Consider the following 18,276-nt stretch of genomic DNA (forward strand, 5'->3'; position numbering starts at 1 on the left):
GAGAATCTTGTACACTGAAAGTAATAAAACATTGATGAAGGAAATGAAAGAAGACACAGATAAATAGATTAGAAGAATTAATATTGTTAAAATTGTTAAAATATTGTTAAAATGTCCATACTATCTAAAATGATCTGCATATTTAATGCAATCACTATCAAAATGCCAATGATATTCTTTACAGAAGTAGACAAAACAATCTTAAAATTCATATGGAATCACAAAAGACCTCAAATAGCCCAAGAAATCTTGAGTAAAAAGAACAAACCTGGAGCCATTGCACTACCTAATTTCAAAATATATTATGGAGCTACAATAATCAGAACAGTAGCACTGTTTTAAAAAAACCAGACATGTAGATTATGGAAGAGAATAGAGAACCCAGCTGGGTGTGGTATTTTAGTCACAAGGAAGGGAAAAGTTGTTTTGAGCCTTGGCATTGAAATAGGAGCACGAGTGCCCCCCTTTTTTTTTTTTTTTTTTTGAGACGGAGTCTCGCTCTGTCGCCCAGGCTGGAGTGCAGTGGCCGGATCTCGGCTCACTGCAAGCTCCGCCTCCCAGGTTCACGCCATTCTCCTGCCTCAGCCTCCCGAGTAGCTGGGACTATAGGCGCCCGCCACCTCGCCCTGCTAGTTTTTTGTATTTTTTAGTAGAGACGGGGTTTCAACGAATGCCCTTTTTTAACACTCCAAATTACAGGAATCACATATAAGATCAATATTTTATCTCACATATATAAGGTGCTTGTTTTAAAATAAAAGCAGAGGTCTAAGATGAGAAATGCTTATTTGATGTGAGTTTTATGCGGAAGGGGCCTTTAAGGCAATTTAGTTTAATCTCTGATATAGTAGAAAAAAATCTCACAGCCATCACAGCTGAGTCAGAACAGCACAAAATACTTGGTTGGTCTGTTTTGTGAATGGTAGGCCTGTTTGATTAAAATGTTTGTTAAAGATAAGGTAAGCTGAATGTGTTGACTTCACTTGCACAAATACAGTCTTAGTCTATGACAAAAAAATTAAATGGTAAATTATCACTGTGGTTTAAATAAAAAATTATGGTTTAACTAGTAATACCCACTCTTCAAAACTGAACACAAGGTTATTAAAGACCAACAATGCTACTGAGAATAAATCTATTTCTAAACTTTTTAAGGTAATAATTATATGACCTATACAAAACATCCCTTTATGTCACTATCAGATAGAACATGACTGAATTGTTCCGTTCAGCATAACATTTCTTATTTCATAATCATCTAGGAAAATATTTTTAAGTAGTAAGATGTCCACTTTTAGCTGATAAATTCAAACTTATTATCAACAACGTAAAAGCTTCCCATTTTTAAAAGTGCTCAAATAAACAAAGCTTTTTTAGATTTTACTTTTTTTTCTAACTTACCTTTCAAATTCTGTTGACATTCAATGGTCTGTTGTAGCCCTTTAATTATATTATGAAGAGTAGCACATTCTAAAACATAAAAGATAAATTTATTTAAAAATCCTTTGCTTTCATTTTGGAATTATTTTCAGCTGAAATTATTAAAATAAAATAATATTTAAGCCAGGAAATGGTGATGTGTGCCTTGTAGTCCTATAGACTCAAGAGGCTGAGGCAGGAGGATCATTTGAACCCAAGAGTTCAAGGCTGCAGGGGGCTTTGCTCACACCATTGCACTCCAGCCTGGGTGACAGAGCAAGACCCTGTCTCTAAAAATAATAATAATAATATTTAATTTGAAATTATAAGATCTTAATAAAGCAGCCAAGCACCTTAAAGAAAATTATATAAAGGAAAAACATAATTTTTTTTTTTTTGAGACAAAGTCTTGCCCTGTCGTCCAGGCTGAAGTGCAGTGGCATGATGTTGGCTCACTGCAACCTCCGCCTCCCAGGTTCAAGTGATTCTCCTGCCTCAGCCTCCTGAGCAGCTGGGATTACAGGCATGCATCATCATGCCTGGCTACTTTTTGTATTTTTGTAGAGATGGGGTTTCACCATGTTTGCCATGCCAGTCTCGAACTCCTGACCTCAAGTAATCCACCTGCCTCAGGTGATCCACCCCCCTTGGCCTCCTAAAGTGCTGGGACTACAGGTATGAGCCTTTACTTTTAACTCACTCATTAAGCCAAATGAATTTCAAAACTTGGTAATGACTTTCCTAAAGCACAGAATAGTATGGATCCTACCATGTGCCTAAGCAATCTCTGCCCTAAGTAGTAAGGCATAACTGCATATGTCTGGGGAACTATAAGAAGAATGTCCATGCAAATCTTCCATGAAAGAACATCTTAAGGAAAGGGAGTCAAATTATATTGTTTTGGTATAAGACAATGTGTGGTACAATTGTGTGGTATAAGAGAATGCTTTTCTTACTCTGTCTTCCAGTCTGTCCTCTTAGTACTTATGCTTGAGTCTTAGAGCAAGAGACTAGCAATAAAAGGAGTAAAAACTCAATAAGTAGTGTTCCAAGGCTTCAACAACTTTGTTGCCAATGGCTGCTGACATAATAGAAGACAGAAGTTTCCTTGCAAATATTAGAGCCTTGACATGCACATACAAGCCTTGACTATTGGTTACCACCAGCAACAGCCAAGATGGACAGCAACAGTAGTGGTAATTTCTATTACTTTAGAAGTCCACTTGGCTATTAGGGCTACAACAGCAGAGACTATTTTTTGTTTTGCTTACCATTGCTTCCTACTGTTTAGAACACTTGTGGCCCATAGTAGGCAATCCACAAATATTTGTTCAGTGATAATTGGGTTGACAGGTAATATCACAGTAAGTTGAAGCAGATAAGGGGTAAGTAGAGAATCTCTGTTATGAAAATAACATATATTTTGTCGATTGAATGAACCAATACTGTGAAGGGAGAATTCAAAAATTTTCACCTTTTAATTAGAGATTCTGCACTCAGTCTCGTACTTTTTCAACTATGCTGACAGAAATGAAAGTATTTTGCAGAAGTTTAAAGCTTTATGATGATACAAGGTTTTACTATTGTGGCTCTTCACTCCTCCCTGCTCTCCCTACCATCCCTACCATCCCCACCATCCCCACCATCTACTCAAAGTTCCCATCATCCTCCATTTTCTCTATCTTGCTATTTCCCAGTAAGAAAATAATGGTTAAATTACATTTGACAGAAATTAGCTGAGAATCTGCTTCCTGAGTGTCACTGTGCTAGCTGCTAGAATTCAAAAATTAAAGAGACATAGACAGACTCTGCCATCACTTGTCTTTGTGCCTTTTAGAGTAATGAATCCAGTGATTCATAGAATATAGTAGCTGAAGATACCTCAGTAATCTGTAAATTGAAAACAGAACTCTGCAACTGAATGTTTCAAAAATGTGTATTTTCAAAACTTGAACACAAGGGGGCGCGCTCACCACATTTTTCTACAATGGACCCTAGATAAATTATTTTCTTATTTTTTTTCTTTTTCTTTTTTTGACTTAAAAAAAATCATTATTATACTTTAAGTTCTAGGGTACATGTGCACAACGTGCAGGTTTGTTACATATGCATACATGTGCCATGTTGGTGTGCTGCACCCATTAACTCGTCATTTACGTTTGGTATATCTCCTAATGCTATCCCTTCCCTCTCCCCTCTACTCACAATAGGCCCCGGTGTATGATGTTCCCCTTCCTGTGTCCAAGTGATCTCATTGTTCAGTTCCCACCTATGAGTGAGAACATGTGGTGTTTGGTTTTCTGTTCTTGCAATAGTTTGTTGAGAATGATGGTTTCCAGCTGCATCCATGTCCCTACAAAGGACACGAACTCATCCTTTTTTATGGCGGCATAGTATTCCATGGTGTATATGTGCCACATTTTCTTAATCCAGTCTGTCACTGATGGAAATCTGGGTTGATTCCAAGTCTTTGCTATTGTGAATAGTGCTGCAATAAACATACGTGTGCATGTGTCATTATAGCAGCTTGATTTATAATCCTTTGGGTATATCCCCAGTAATGGGATGGCTGGGTCAAATGGTATTTCTAGTTCTACATCCTTGAGGAATCGCCACATTGTTTTCCACAATGGTTGAACTAGTTTACAGTCCCACCAACAGTGTAAAAGTGTTCCTGTCTCTCCACATCCTCTCCAGCACCTGTCGTTTCCTGATTTTTTAATGATTGCCATTCTAACTGGTGTGAGATGGTATCTCATTGTGGTTTTGATTTGCATTTCTCTGATGACCAGTGATGATGAGCATTTTTTCATGTGTCTGTTGGCTGTATAAATGTCTTCTTTTGAGAAGTGTCTGTTCATATCCTTTGCCCATTCTTTGATGGGGTTGTTTGTTTTTTTCTTGTACATTTGATTGAGTTCTTTCTAGGTTCTGGATATTAGTCCCTTGTCAGATGAGTAGATTGCAACAATTTTCTCCCATTCTGTAGTTTGCCTGTTCACTCTGATGGTAGTTTCTTTTGCTGTGCAGAAGCTCTTTAGTATAATTAGATCCCATTTCTCAATTTTGGCTTTTGTTACTGTTGCTTTTGGTGTTTTAGACATGAAGTCCTTGCCCATGCCTATGTCCTGAATGGTATTGCCTAGGTTTTCTTCTAGGGTTTTTTATGGTTTTAGGTCTAACATTTAAGTCTCTAATCCATCTTGAATTAATTTTCATATAAGGAGTAAGGAAAGGATCCAGTTTCAGCTTTCTACTTATGGCTAGCCAATTTTCCCAACACCATTTATTAAATAGGGAATCCTTTCCCCATTTCTTGTTTTTGTCATGTTTGTCAAAGATCAGATGGCTGTAGATGTGTGGTGTTATTTCTGAGGGCTCTGTTCTGTTCCCTTGGTCTATATCTCTGTTTTGGTACCAGTACCATGCTGTTTTGGTTACTGTAGCCTTGTAGTATAGTTTGAAGTCAGGTAGCATGATGCCTCCAGCTTTGTTCTTTTGATTTAGGATTGTCTTGGCAATGCGGGCTCTTTTTTGGTTCCATATGAACTTTAAAGTAGTTTTTTCCAATTCTGTGAAGAAAGTCATTGGTAGCTTCATGGGGATGGCATTGAATCTAAAAATTACCTTGGGCAGTTTGGCCATTTTCATGGTATTGATTCTTCCTATTCATGAGCATGGTATGTTCTTCCATTTGTTTGTGTCCTCTTTTATTTCGTTGAGCAGTGGTTTGTAGTTCTCCTTGAAGAGGTCCTTTACACTCCTTGTAAGTTGGATTAATAGGCATTTTATTATCTTTGAAGCTATTGTGAATGGGAGTTCATTCATGATTTGGCTCTCTGTTTGTCTGTTACTGGTGTATAATAATGCTTGTGAGTTTTGCACATTGATTTTGTATCCTGAGACTTTGCTGAAGTTGCTTATCAGCTTAAGGAGATTTTGGGCTGAGATGATGGGGTTTTCTAAATATACAATCATGTCATCTGCAAACAGGGACAATTTGACTTCTTCTTTTCCTAACTGAATACCCATTATTTCTTTCTCTTGCCTGATTGCCCCAGCCAGAACTTCCAACACTATGTTGAATAGGAGTGGTGAGAGAGGGCATCCCTGTCTTGTGCCAGTTTCCAAAGGGAATGCTTCCAGTTTTTGCCCATTCAGTATGATATTGGCTGTAGGTTTGTCATAAATAGTTCTTATTATTTCGAGATATGTTTCATTAATACGAATTTATTGAGAGTTTTTAGCTTGAAGGGCTGTTGAATTTTGTTGAAGGCCTTTTCTACATCTATTGAGATAATCATGTGGTTTTTGTCTTTGGTTCTGTTTATATGCTGGATTACGTTTATTGATTTGTGTATATTGAATCAGCCTTGCATCCCAGGGATGAAGCCCACTTGATCATGGTGGATAAGCTTTTTGATGTGCTGCTGGATTCGGTTTGCCAGTATTTCATTGAGGATTTTTGCATCAATGTTCATCAGGGATATTGGTCTAAAATTCTCTTTTATTGTTGTGTCTCTGCCAAGCTTTAGTATCAGGATGATGTTGGCTTCATAAAATGAGTTAGGGAGAATTCCCTCTTTTTCTATTGATTGGAATAGTTTCAGAAGGAATGGTACCAGCTCCTCCTTGTACCTCTGGTAGAATTCGTCTGTGAAGCCGTCTGGTCCTGGACTTTTTTTGATTGGTAGGCTATTAATTATTGCTTCAATTTCAGAGCCTGCTATTGGTCTATTCAGGGATTCAACTTCTTCCTGGTTTAGTCTTGGGAGAGTGTAAGTGTCCAGGAAATTATCCATTTCTTCTAGGTTTTCTAGTTTATTTGAGTAGAGGTGTTTATAGTATTCTCTGATGGTAGTTTGCATTTCTGTGGGGTCAGTGGTGATAGCCCCTTTATCATTTTTTATTGCATCTATTTGATTCTTCTCTCTTTTCTTCTTTATTAATCTTGCTAGTGGTCTATCAATTTTGTTGATCTTTTCAAAAAACCAGCTCCTGGATTCATTGATTTTTTGGAGGGTTTTTTGTGTCTCTATCTCCTTCAGTTCTGCTCTGATCTTAGTTATTTCTTGCTTTCTCCTAGCTTTTGAATATGCTTGCTCTTGCTTATCTAGTTCTTTTAATTGTGATGTTAGGGTATCAATTTTAGATCTTTCCTGCTTTCCCTTGTGGACATTAAGTGCTACAAATTTCCCTCTACACACTGCTTTAAATGTGTCCCAGAGAGTCTGGTATGTTGTATCTTTGTTCTCATTGGTTTCAAAGAACATCTTTATTTCTGCCTTCATTTCGTTATGTACCCAGTAGTCATTCAGGAACGGGTTGTTCAGTTTCCATGTAGTTGAGTGGTTTTGATCGAGTTTCTTAGTCCTGAGTTCTAGTTTGATTGCGCTGTGTTCTGAGAGACAGTTTGTTATAATTTCTGTTCTTGTACATTTGCTGAGGAGTGCTTTACTTCCAACTATGTGGTCAGTTTTGGAATAAGGGCGATGTGGTGCTGAGAAGAATGTATATTCTATTGATTTGGGGTGGAGAGTTCTGTAGATGTCTATTAGGTCCACTTGGTGCAGAGTTCAGTTCAATTCCTGGATATCCTTGTTAACTTTCTGTCTTGTTGATCTGTCTAATGTTGACAGTGGGGTGTTAAAGTCTCCCATTATTATTGTATGGGAGTCTGAGCCTATGTGTATCTCTGCATGTGAGATGGGTCTCCTGAATACAGCAAACCGATGAGTCTTGACTCTTGATCCAATCTGCCTGTCTGTGTCTTTTAATTGGACCATTTAGTCCATTTGCATTTAAGGTTAATATTGTTATGTGTGAACTTGATCCTGTGATTATCATATTAGCTGGTTATTTTGCTCGTTAGTTGATTCAGTTTCTTCCTAGCCTTGATGGTCTTTACATTTTGGCATGTTTTTGCAATGGCTGGTACTGGTTGTTCCTTTCCATGTTTAGTGCTTCCTTCAGGATCTCTTGTAGGGCAGGCCTGGTGGTGACAAAATCTCTAAGCATTTGCTTGTCTGTAAAGGATTTTATTTCTCCTTCACTTATGAAACTTAGTTTGGCTGGATATGAAATTCTGGGTTGACAATTCTTTTCTTTAAGAATGTTGACTATTGGCCCCCACTCTCTTCTGGCTTGGAGAGTTTCTGCCAAGAGATCTGCTGTTAGTCTGATGGGCTTCCCTTTGTGGGTATCCTGACGTTTCTCTCTGGCTGCCCTTAACATTTTTTCCTTCATTTCAACTTTGGTGAATCTGACAATTATGTGTCTTGGAGTTGCTCTTCTCGAGGAGTATCTTTGTGGCATTCTCTGTATTTTCTGAATTTGAATGTTGGTCTGCCTTACTAGGTTGGGGAAGTTCTCCTGGATGATATCCTGCAGAGTGTTTTCCAACTTGGTTCCATTTTCCCCCTCACTTTCAGGCACAACAATCAGACGTAGATTTGGTCTTTTCATATAATCCCATATTTCTTGGAGGCTTTGTTCATTTCCTTTTACTCTACACTTCTCTTCTTGCTTCATTTCATTCATTTGATCTTCAATCACTGATACTCTTTCTTCCAGTTGATTGAGTTGGTTACTGAAGCTTGTGCATTTGTCACGTAGTTCTCGTGTCATGGTTTTCATCTCCATCAGTTCTTTTATGGTCTTCTCTGCATTGATTATTCTAGTTATCCATTCATCCATTCTTTTTTTCAAGGTTTTTAGTTTCTTTGCGCTGGTTACGTAGTTCCTCCTTTAGCTCTGAGAAGTTTGATCGACTGAAGCCTTCTTCTCTCAACTTGTCAAAGTCATTCTCCATCCAGCTTTGTTCCATTGCTGGCAATGAGCTGCGTTCCTTTGGAGGGGGAGATGTGCTCTGATTTTTTGAATTTCCAGCTTTTCTGCACTGCTTTTTCCCCATCTTTGTGGTTTTATCTGCCTTTGGTCTTTGATGATGGTGACGTACTGATGGCGTTTTGATGTGGGTTTCCTTTCTGTTTGTTAGTTTTCCTTCTAACAGTCAGGACCCTCAGCTGCAGGTCTATTAGAGTTTGCTTGAGGTCCACTCCAGACCCTGTTTGCCTGGGTATCAGCAGTGGAGGCTGCAGAAGACAGAATATTGCTAAACAGCGAGTGCTGCTGTCTGATTCTTGCTCTGGAAGCTTTGTCTCAGAGGTGTACCCAGCCGTGTGAGGTGTGAGGTGTGGGTCTGCATCTAGTAGGGGATGTCTCCCACTTAGGCTACTGAGGGGTCAGGGACCCACTTGAACAGGCAGTCTGTCCATTCCCAGATCTCAACCTCCGTGCTGAGAAAACCACTGCTCTCTTCAAAGCTATCAGACAGGGACATTTACTTCTGCAGAGGTTTCTGCTGCTTTTTGTTTAGCTATGCCCTGTCTGCAGAGGTGGAGTCTACAGACGCAGGCAGGCCTCCTTGAGCTGCAGTGGGCTCCACCCATTTCGAGATTCCCATCGGCTTTGTTTTAACTACTTAAGCCTCAGCAATGGCGGGTGCCCCTCCCCCAGCCTCGCTGCCGCCTTGCAGTTAGATCTTAGTCTGCTGTGCTAGCAATGAGGGAGGCTCCATGGACGTGGGACCCTCTGGGCCAGGTGTGGGATATAATCTCCTGGTGTGCCATTTGCTAAGATCCTTGGTAAAGCGCAGTATTAGGGTGGGAGTTACCCGATTTTCCAGGTGTTGTGTGTCTCAGTTTCCCTTGGCTAGGAAAAGGAATTCCCTTCCCCCTTGCACTTCCCAGGTCAGGTGATGCCTCACCCTGCTTCAGCTCTCACTGGTTGGGCTGCAGCTGCTGACCAGCACTGACTGTTCGACATGCCCCAGTGAGATGAATCTGGTACCTCAGTTGAAAATGCAGAAATCACCTGTCTTCTGTGTCGCTCATGCTGGGAGCTGGAGGCTGGAGCTGTTCCTATTTGGCCATCTTGGGTGCTGCAGGCTGAACCTAGATAAATTCTTCACGAGAATATCATTCACTAATTTTGAATAATGGCTTTTAATTCTCTTTGCAAAATTTAATCCACACTGTTGTTTTGTTGTTGTTGTTGTTGGACTTTACTATGTAATTTGAAAATGCTGGTCTATTAAATTCTTACTAAAACCAGAGGTCAGAATATTAAGCTATTTCTTATACTATATAATTTAGTAAATCAATAATCATTTTGAGCTCAGATATGGGCTCTAAGATTATGAGCCCATAATATTATAATATTCATCAATATGAATATTAATATGTATTTCATACAATAGTTGCAAATATTAAAAGCAATTATACATGTAAAGAGTTTTCTGTAGTACTTAGTTCTCAATACTAATATTATCACTATCTTTTACTGGCAAAGAAATTCTTTATCTGACTGGCATCAAATGTAGAAAATAAAATGTCCATATATCATTCTTTGTTGTTGAATAAATTTGATCATGTGTAGTTTGCCCTTCCTTCCTAAGTGAATTATCACACACTTGGCTCCATAAGTTGTCATTCTCATTCGTTCTTTTATATTTGCTAAGTACTATCCAGCTGAAATGACATTAGATTTAGAATAAATAAAATTGTATTTCTTAAAAATAATGTTCGTGGTTACATAGCAGGTGTATATATTTATGGGGTACATGAGATGTTCTGATAAAGGTATGCAATGTGAAATAAGCACATCATGGGGAATGGGGTATCTAGGCCCTCAAGCATTTATCAACTGAGTGATAAACAATCCGATTACACTCTTTAAGTTACTTTAAAATGTACAATTAAGTTATTATTGACTATAGTCACCTTATTGTGCTAATGAATAGTAGGTCTTATTCATTCTTTCTATTTTTTTGTACTCATTAACCATCCCCACCTCCCTTGCAGCCCCCCACTACCCTTCCCAGCCTCTGGTAACCATCCTTCTACTCTCTATGTCTATGAGTTTAATTGTTTTGACTTTTAGATCCCATAAATGAGAACATATGATGTTTGTCTTTCTGTGCCTGGCTTATTTCACTTAACATAATGATCTCCAGTTCCATCTATGTTGTTGCAAATGGCAGGATCTCATTCTTTTTTATGGTTGAATAATACTCCATAGTTTGTAAGTGCCACATTTTCTTTATTCATTCATCTGTTGATGGACACTTAGGTTTCTTCCAAATCTTGGCTATTGTAATCAGTGCTGCAACAAAGAGTGCAGATCTCTCTTTGACATACAGATTTCCTTTCTTTGTGTATATACCCAGCAGTGGAATTGCTGGTTCCTATGGTAGCTCTATTTTTAGTTTTTCAAAGAGCCTCCAGGCTCTTCTTTATAGTGATTGTACTAATTTACCTTCCCATCAACAGTATACGAGGGTTCCCTTTTCTCCACATCCTCACCAGCATTTGTTATTGCCTGTCTTTTGTATACAAGCCATTGTAACTGGGATGAGATGAGATTTCATTATAGTTTTGATTTGCATTTCTCTGATGATCAATGATGTTGAGCACCTTTTCATATGCCTGTTTACCATTTGTATGTCTTCTTCTGAGAAATATCTATTCAAATCTTTTGCCCATTTTTGGATTGGATTATTATATATATTTTTTCCTATAGGGGTGTTTGAGCTCTTTACATATTCTAGTTATTAATCCCTTGTCAGAGGGGTAGTTTGCAAATATTTTTTCCCATTCCGTGGGTTGTCTCTTCACTTTGTTGGTTGTATCCTGTGCTGTGCAGAAGCTTTTAAACTTGGTGTGATCCCATTTGTCCATGTTTGCTTTGGTTGCTTGTGCTTATGGGGTATTGCTCAAGAAATCTTGGCCCAGACCAATGTCCTGGAGATTTTCCCTGAAGTCTTCCTGTAACAGTTTCATAGCTTGAGGTCTTAGATTTAAATTTTTAATCCATTTTGATTTTATTTTTGCATATGGTGAGAGACAGTAATCTAGTTTCATTCCTCTGCATATGAATATCCAGTTTTCCCAGCACCAGCTATTGAAGACTGTCTTTTCCCCAGTGTATGTTCTTGGCACCTTTGTCAAAAATGAGCTCACTATAGATGTATGGATTTGTTCATGGGTTCTCTATTCTATTACATTGGTCTATGTGTCTGTTTTTATGCCAGTATCATACTGTTTTGCTTACTGTAGCTCTGTAGTATAATTTGAAGTCAGGTAATATGATTCCTCCAGTTTTTTTTTTCATTTTCTTAGGACAGCTTTGGCTATTCTGGGTCTTTTGTGGTTCAATACAAATTTTCAGATCATTTTTTCTGTTTCTTTGAAGAATGTCACTGGTATTTTCATAGGCATTGCATTGAATCTGTAGATTCCTTTGAATAGTATGGGCATTTTAACAATATTGATTCTTCCAATCCAAGAACATGGAATATTTTTCCATTTTTTGGTGTCCTCTTCAATTTCTTTAATCAGTGTCTTACAGTTTTCATTATAGAGATCTTTCACTTGTTGGTTAATTCCTAGGTATGCAATTTTATTTGTAGCTATTGTAAATGACATTACTTTTTATTTTCTATTTTAGGTTGTTCACTGTTGGCATATAAAAATGTTACAGAGTTTTGTATGTTGATTTTGTATTCTGCAACTCTACTGAAGTTGTTTATGCTAATAGTTTTCCTGTTGAGTCTTTAGATTTTCCAAATATAAGTCCATATCATCTGCATACAAGAATAATTTGACTTCTTCCTTTCCAATTTGGATGCCCTTTATATTTTTCTCTTGTCTGATTGCTCTAGCTAGGACTTCCAGTACTATGTTGAATAACAGTGTGACAGTGGATGAAATTCTTGTCATGTTCCAGATCTTAGAGGAAAGGATTTCAGTTTTTCCCCTTTCAGTATGGTACTAGCTTTGGGTCTGTCATATATTGCTTTTATTATGTTGAGTTATGTTTCTTCTATCCCAGTTTTTTGAGGGTTTTTATCATGAAGGAATGTTGAATTTTATCAAACCCTTTTTCAGCATCATTTGAAATGGTCATATAATTTTTAGCCTTCATTCTGTTGATGATGTAACACATTGATTGATTTGCATATGTTGAACCATCCTTGCATCCAAGGGATGAATCCCACTTGGTCATGATGAAAGATCTTTCTAATGTATTGTTGAATTTGGTTTGCTAGCACTTTGAGGATTTTTACATCAGTATTCATCAGAGATATTGGCCTGTAGTTATTATTATTTTTTTTATGTGTCTTCGTCCGATTTTGGTATCAGGGTAACACTGGCCTTGTAGAATGAGTGTGGAAGTATTCTCTCCTCCTCCTTTATTTTTAGGAACAGTTTGAGTAGGATTGGTATTATTTCTTCTTTAAATGTTTGAATATACAAGCAATTTTCCTGCCTCAGTTTCCTGAGTAGCTGGGATTACAGTTGCCTACCACCGTGCCTGGCTAATTTTTGTATTTTCAGTAGAGACGAGGTTTCACCATCTTGGCCAGTCTGGTCTTGAACTCCTGACCTCATGATCCACCCTCCTCGGCCTCCAAAAGTGCTGGGATTACAGGTGTGAGCCACCCTGTCTGGCCGAAATTTAGTTAATAATAGTGGATCAACTGGCACATCTGCTATAACAAATGTATCATACTAATGCAAGATATTAATAATAGGGAAGTGGTAGGGGAGAGAGTATATGGAAATTCTCTGTAATTTCACTCAATTTTTTTCTGTAAACTTAAAACTTGTTCCAAAAATTTATTAATTTTTTAGAGTCAAAAGTACAAATCCTTTCTTTTATTGTTTGAATATGCTGTGTCATACACTTAGAAAGGCATTCTCCATTATAAAAATAAAAACCCTACATTTCTCTTCTAGTTTTTCTGTGGTTTCATCTTTTTAACTTTTAATAAACTTTACTTTTTAGGGCTGTATCTTCAAACCTTGGCTGTGATAATTTCTCAGAGTTTCCTTAGTTTTGATGACTCTGACAGTTTTGCAAATACTGATCAGGTATTTTGTAATGTCTCTCTATAAGAATTTTTCTGATATTTATCTCATGAGTAGACTAGGGTTATGGGTTTTGGGAAGAAGACCACAGAAGTGCCATCTTTATCATATCATATCAAGAGTGTATACTATCAATATGATATAACTATTTATGTTGACCTTAATCATGTAACTGAGGTAGTATTTGTCAGGCTTCTCCACTTTGTAGTTACTTTTCCCCTACCCTCACCCTTTTCATACTGTGTCTTCACTATAGTAAAGAAACTGACCATACTGAGCCCACGATTAATGAGTGTGGAGCCATCCGCTTCCTCCTTGAGGGCAAAATATCTACAAAAGTCATTTGCAATTCTTCTGCACAGAAGATGTGTCTCTTCTTCCCCAACTGCTTATTTATTAAATCATTTATTTATATCAGTAAGGATTCATGGATGTTTATTTTACACTTGGGGCTAGCTCATGTTGTTCCAGCATTGGTTCTTTCAGTTGGCTTTTGTCTCCCTTTTAACATACTCCCATCACTGTGGGGTGCTTTTTGTTTGTTTATTCCTTTTTGAGGACTTTCTTACTTTCTGCCCTTATAAGATACTTGAAGCTTATTGTGCATGTTTCCTGCCCCAGTGTTATAATCAGCCATGTCTCAAAAAAATCTTGGTTCCTTTTATTAGAGAATGGTGTAAGGAACCAAGATCTGGGAACCAGATATGCTCAATGTCAGTGGGGAATTATTGCCTCTAGGCCCTCTCAGTTGACAGAGCAAATCAATATATGTGTACAACTTCCCTTTTAACACACATTTCTGACACATTTGACATTTATTTTGATGGAATTATAAGGTATAAATTCAATTTAATTATTTTCCCCATGGTTTTTATAGGCCTGTATTGAGACTTCAATTGGGCATTTCTTTTGACCTCAGAAAGTTGAGCGGCCTCAGAAAGATTATTTAACTTGTCTCATTCTATGTTTCTTCATTGGTGAGGCAGAGTAATAATACCCATCTTACATGTCTTTCAGGGATATAATAAGGATATAAATGAGATGACAGTCTGGAAAGCTCTATGTGGACTTAAAATACTTTACAAATATATGATGTAATATCAATCACTATTGTACTGAAAAACACTTTCATTAGAATTAGCATTCCTCAGGCAGCAAATAACTAACCTTCTTTAATTGAGACCTCCTTTGCTTGCATTACTTTTAATAGACAGTTTGTCTTTTCCAACTGAATATCCAGTATATTGTTCTTTCCATTGGTTTCTATCATTTTCTGTAGAAGAAATAGAATACTTATTATTAACAAATCAATGCTGCTAGTTTAGTTTTTTATTAAGTATGTACAGACTAATGAAAATACAAACCACTTAATATTTGAAAGTCTAATAAAAATACATATACAGTCATGTACTACATAAAGATATTTTGATCAAGAACAGACTGCATATATAATAGTGGTGTTGCCCTCTACAAGTGTACCAATTTTATCTTTTATGCCATATTTTTACTGTATCTTTTCTATGTTTAGATATACAAATACTTACCATTATGTTACAATTGCCTCCAATAGTCATTACAGTAACATGCTGTCCAGGTTTGTAGCCTAGGAGCAATAGGCTATACCATAAAGCCTAGATGTGTAGTAGGCTACACCATTTAGGTTTGTGTAAATATATTCCATAACATTCACACAATGACCAAATTGCCTAATAATGCATTTCTTGGAACATATCGTTGTCATTGAGCAATGTATGACTGTATTTTAAATAAGCCCACTTCCCAATTTATTTTTAAATGAAAAAGTAACATGGTAGAATATTAAAACAGACTAGCAGTTATAAACAAAAAGTAAAAATATGATCTAACTTGAACTATTTTCTTTCTAACTATTCAACTCTTAGTCCCATGGTTAACAATTCCTTATATATGTTTCCAAAATATTTTATGACTGTATAGCTATAGAAAGAAATCATATTATATTCTGTTCTGTGCCTTGGATGTTCCGCTTAGTACTATTATCTGGGAGATGATGTCATGTAAACCAATATAGATCTACCTCATTGTTTTGTTTTTGTTTTTGTTTTTGAGATGAAGTCTCACACTGTCGTCCAGGCTGGAGTACAGTGGGGCAATCTTGGCTCACTGCAACCTCCACCTCCTGGGCTCTAGCAATTCTCCTGTCTCAGCCTCCTGAGTAGCTAGGATTACAGGTGCACACCACCACACCCAGCTTATTTTTTGTATTTTAGTAGAGACAGGGTTTCACCATGTTGCCTTGGCTGGTCTCAAAATCCTGAGCTCAGGCAATCTACTTGCCTCGGCCTACCAAAGTGCTGGGATTACAGGCGTGAACCACCGCACCCGGCCTACCTCATTCTTTTTAACAGCTACATTGAGTTTCATTTTTGAATATGCTATAATTTATTTAACCAGTCTCTTACTGAGAGAGAGAGAGAAAGAGAGAGAGGCCATATTCTACTTTTTGTAATGAATAAACATTCTTGACCATATCTCTTGGGTGTTTTCATGAATAGTATAAGCCTCCATATGCTCTTCAAACAGCTTCAAAAATCAACTCATGAACAGTCTTATGTCATCTGTATCTCTATCCACTTCCCTAGTCTCACCACTTCTGAACTGATCTCAAAGCAACTCTCTGACATTATGTTATTTCATCTGTTAATGTTACCATCCATAAGTATCTCCAAGAGATGACTGTTTCAAAATATGGCCACAATACCATCATCACTTCAAAAACGAACAATTATTTCTTATTTAAAGTGTTTAAGAATATGACAGATATTTCCAAATTAATTTCCAAAATCATTGCACTAACTCCTTTCCCACCAAAAATGCTTATTCCTTTCTCTTTTATCTCTTGTTATATTAGGAATCACTCAGTTAAGAACACTTAACTTCACTGTTTAAAAAAAGTTCATGTTACTTCAAAATACCCACGATCATAAAAATTCTTTCATTATGACATTTGTGTGTGTGTGTGTGTGTGCTGAGGAAAAGAAGGAATAGAAAAGAATTATAAGAAGAGAGAATAGAAGTAGTCTCCCTCCCACTCTTGCTTCACAAAGTCACTCCCCAATTCTTTCATTTAACCATCTACATTTTTCAACAGCTGTTGAAGGCAGAGGGGGGAGGATAAACCCAATATACACTTGTGGGTTTGGTCTACCATTTGTCCAGAGTTGGGGAGAGAGACTTTAAATGGCTTTGCTTTTAGGCAAAAGAGAAGGAAAATGGAACAGATAGAATAGGAAATACTAAAAAATAAGTAGTTATAATAACAGATTGAAATATGCATTTACTTCAATGTTTACTAAAACCATTCCTGAATTTATGGACAATGTAGGCTTTCTTTTTCTTTTTCTTTTTTTTTTTTGAGACGGAGTCTCGCTCTGTCGCCCAGACCGGAGTACAGTGGCGTGATCTTGGCTCACTGCAAGCTCTGCCTTCCGGGTTCACACCCTTTTCTTGCCTCAGCCTCCCAAATAGCTGGGAATAGAGGAGCCCACCACCATGCCTGGCTAACTTTTTGCATTTTTAGTAGAGACAGGGTTTCACCGTGTTAGCCAGGATGGCCTCGATCTGACCTCGTGATTCGCCCGCCTCGGCCTCCCAACGTGCTGGGATTACAGGCGTAAGCCACCGCGCCTGGCCTGGACAATGTAGGCTTTCAAGTATAGCAATTCCCTTTTATCCATGGAGGGATATGTTCCGTGACCTCCAGTGGGTGCCTGAAACCACAGATAGTACTGAACTCTATATATACTATATTTTTGCCTCTACATATCTAACTATGATAAACTTTAATTTATAAATTAGGCACAGTAAGAGGTTAATAACAATAATTAATAATAAAATAGAACAATATACTGTAGTAAAAGTTACATAAATGTGGTCTCTCTCTCTCTGAAATTATCTCATTGTACTGTACTCATGCTTCTGATAACCAAGGTGGCTACCAAGGGACTAATAGAGTAGTGGTCTATATAACATGGATACACTGGTCAAAAGGATGAATCACATCCTGGGCAGGACTGAGAGAGACAATGGAATATTTCATCATGCTACTCAGAATGGTGCAGAATTTAAAATTTATGAATTGTTTATTTTGGGAATTTCCCATTTAATATTTTTGGACCACTGTTGACCTCAGGTGGCTGAAACTGCAGAAAACAAAACCTCAGATAAGGGGACTACTATATGCATTTTCTGTTTAACTTTGGCAAAAGTACATAAATTATTTGTTCCCCTGTCCTAGGGACATTTTGATGTATTAGTATAAATGAGTCAAAGCCAGATATATTTTAAACATGGATTTTTAAAATGAGAGAGAAGAGCATAGCAAAATATATTATTATCTTGATCATTTTTTAGTACATTTTTCTTTCTTCCCAACTTCTTTCCTTGGCAAAATCTGTTCCATGTATCCCTATATACTACAATTGTTTTCTATCTTTACATACCTTTTCTATCTGTGAGAAGTCATTAATAAGTTTGTCAAGATTCACACTGCTAATCTTTTTCATACATCCTTCACTGCTTTGGTCCATGTCTGAAAGTAGTAAACAGTAGATAGTGTTAAATAAATAAATAAGATCTAAAGCACCACAATAGTGTTCATAGCTCAAATACTAATATTTCTATATTCAACTCATAGGGCATCTACTTGGGCTCCATTGCACTCAGAGAATTTTTGTTATAACCAATATTAACAGTGGTCAAATGCATTGTCTTTTCCACTCCTTACCACCCACACCCCAGTTGACTTATTTAGATTTGTTTCCTTAATGCATTAAAACCTAATGCAATATTAAATCTGAGGCATAACTTTTAACTGTAATTATTCTTAAATTAAGATGTTAAAAATACTTGTTTAACTATCATGTCACAAATATTTTCAGCTGTT

At 37.2% G+C, this 18,276-nt stretch overlaps 1 protein-coding gene across 1 annotated transcript in view; it reads right to left on the minus strand.

The window, feature by feature from the left end:
- Positions 1-17,922, minus strand: part of CCDC152 (coiled-coil domain containing 152) — a 46,832-nt gene extending 28,910 nt beyond the window's left edge. Inside the window, exons 1-3 of the mRNA XM_007961489.3 lie at positions 17,834-17,922; positions 14,520-14,625; positions 1,402-1,470 (exon numbers count right to left, since the gene is read on the minus strand). Coding sequence (XP_007959680.1) covers positions 1,402-1,470; positions 14,520-14,625; positions 17,834-17,920 — 262 coding nt within the window. The 5' untranslated portion in view covers positions 17,921-17,922. The remainder of the gene's footprint in view (positions 1-1,401; positions 1,471-14,519; positions 14,626-17,833) is intronic.
- Positions 17,923-18,276: the final 354 nt, after the last annotated feature.

This window comes from Chlorocebus sabaeus, chromosome 4 (assembly GCF_047675955.1).
Source record: "Chlorocebus sabaeus isolate Y175 chromosome 4, mChlSab1.0.hap1, whole genome shotgun sequence".
Lineage (NCBI taxonomy): Eukaryota > Metazoa > Chordata > Mammalia > Primates > Cercopithecidae > Chlorocebus > Chlorocebus sabaeus.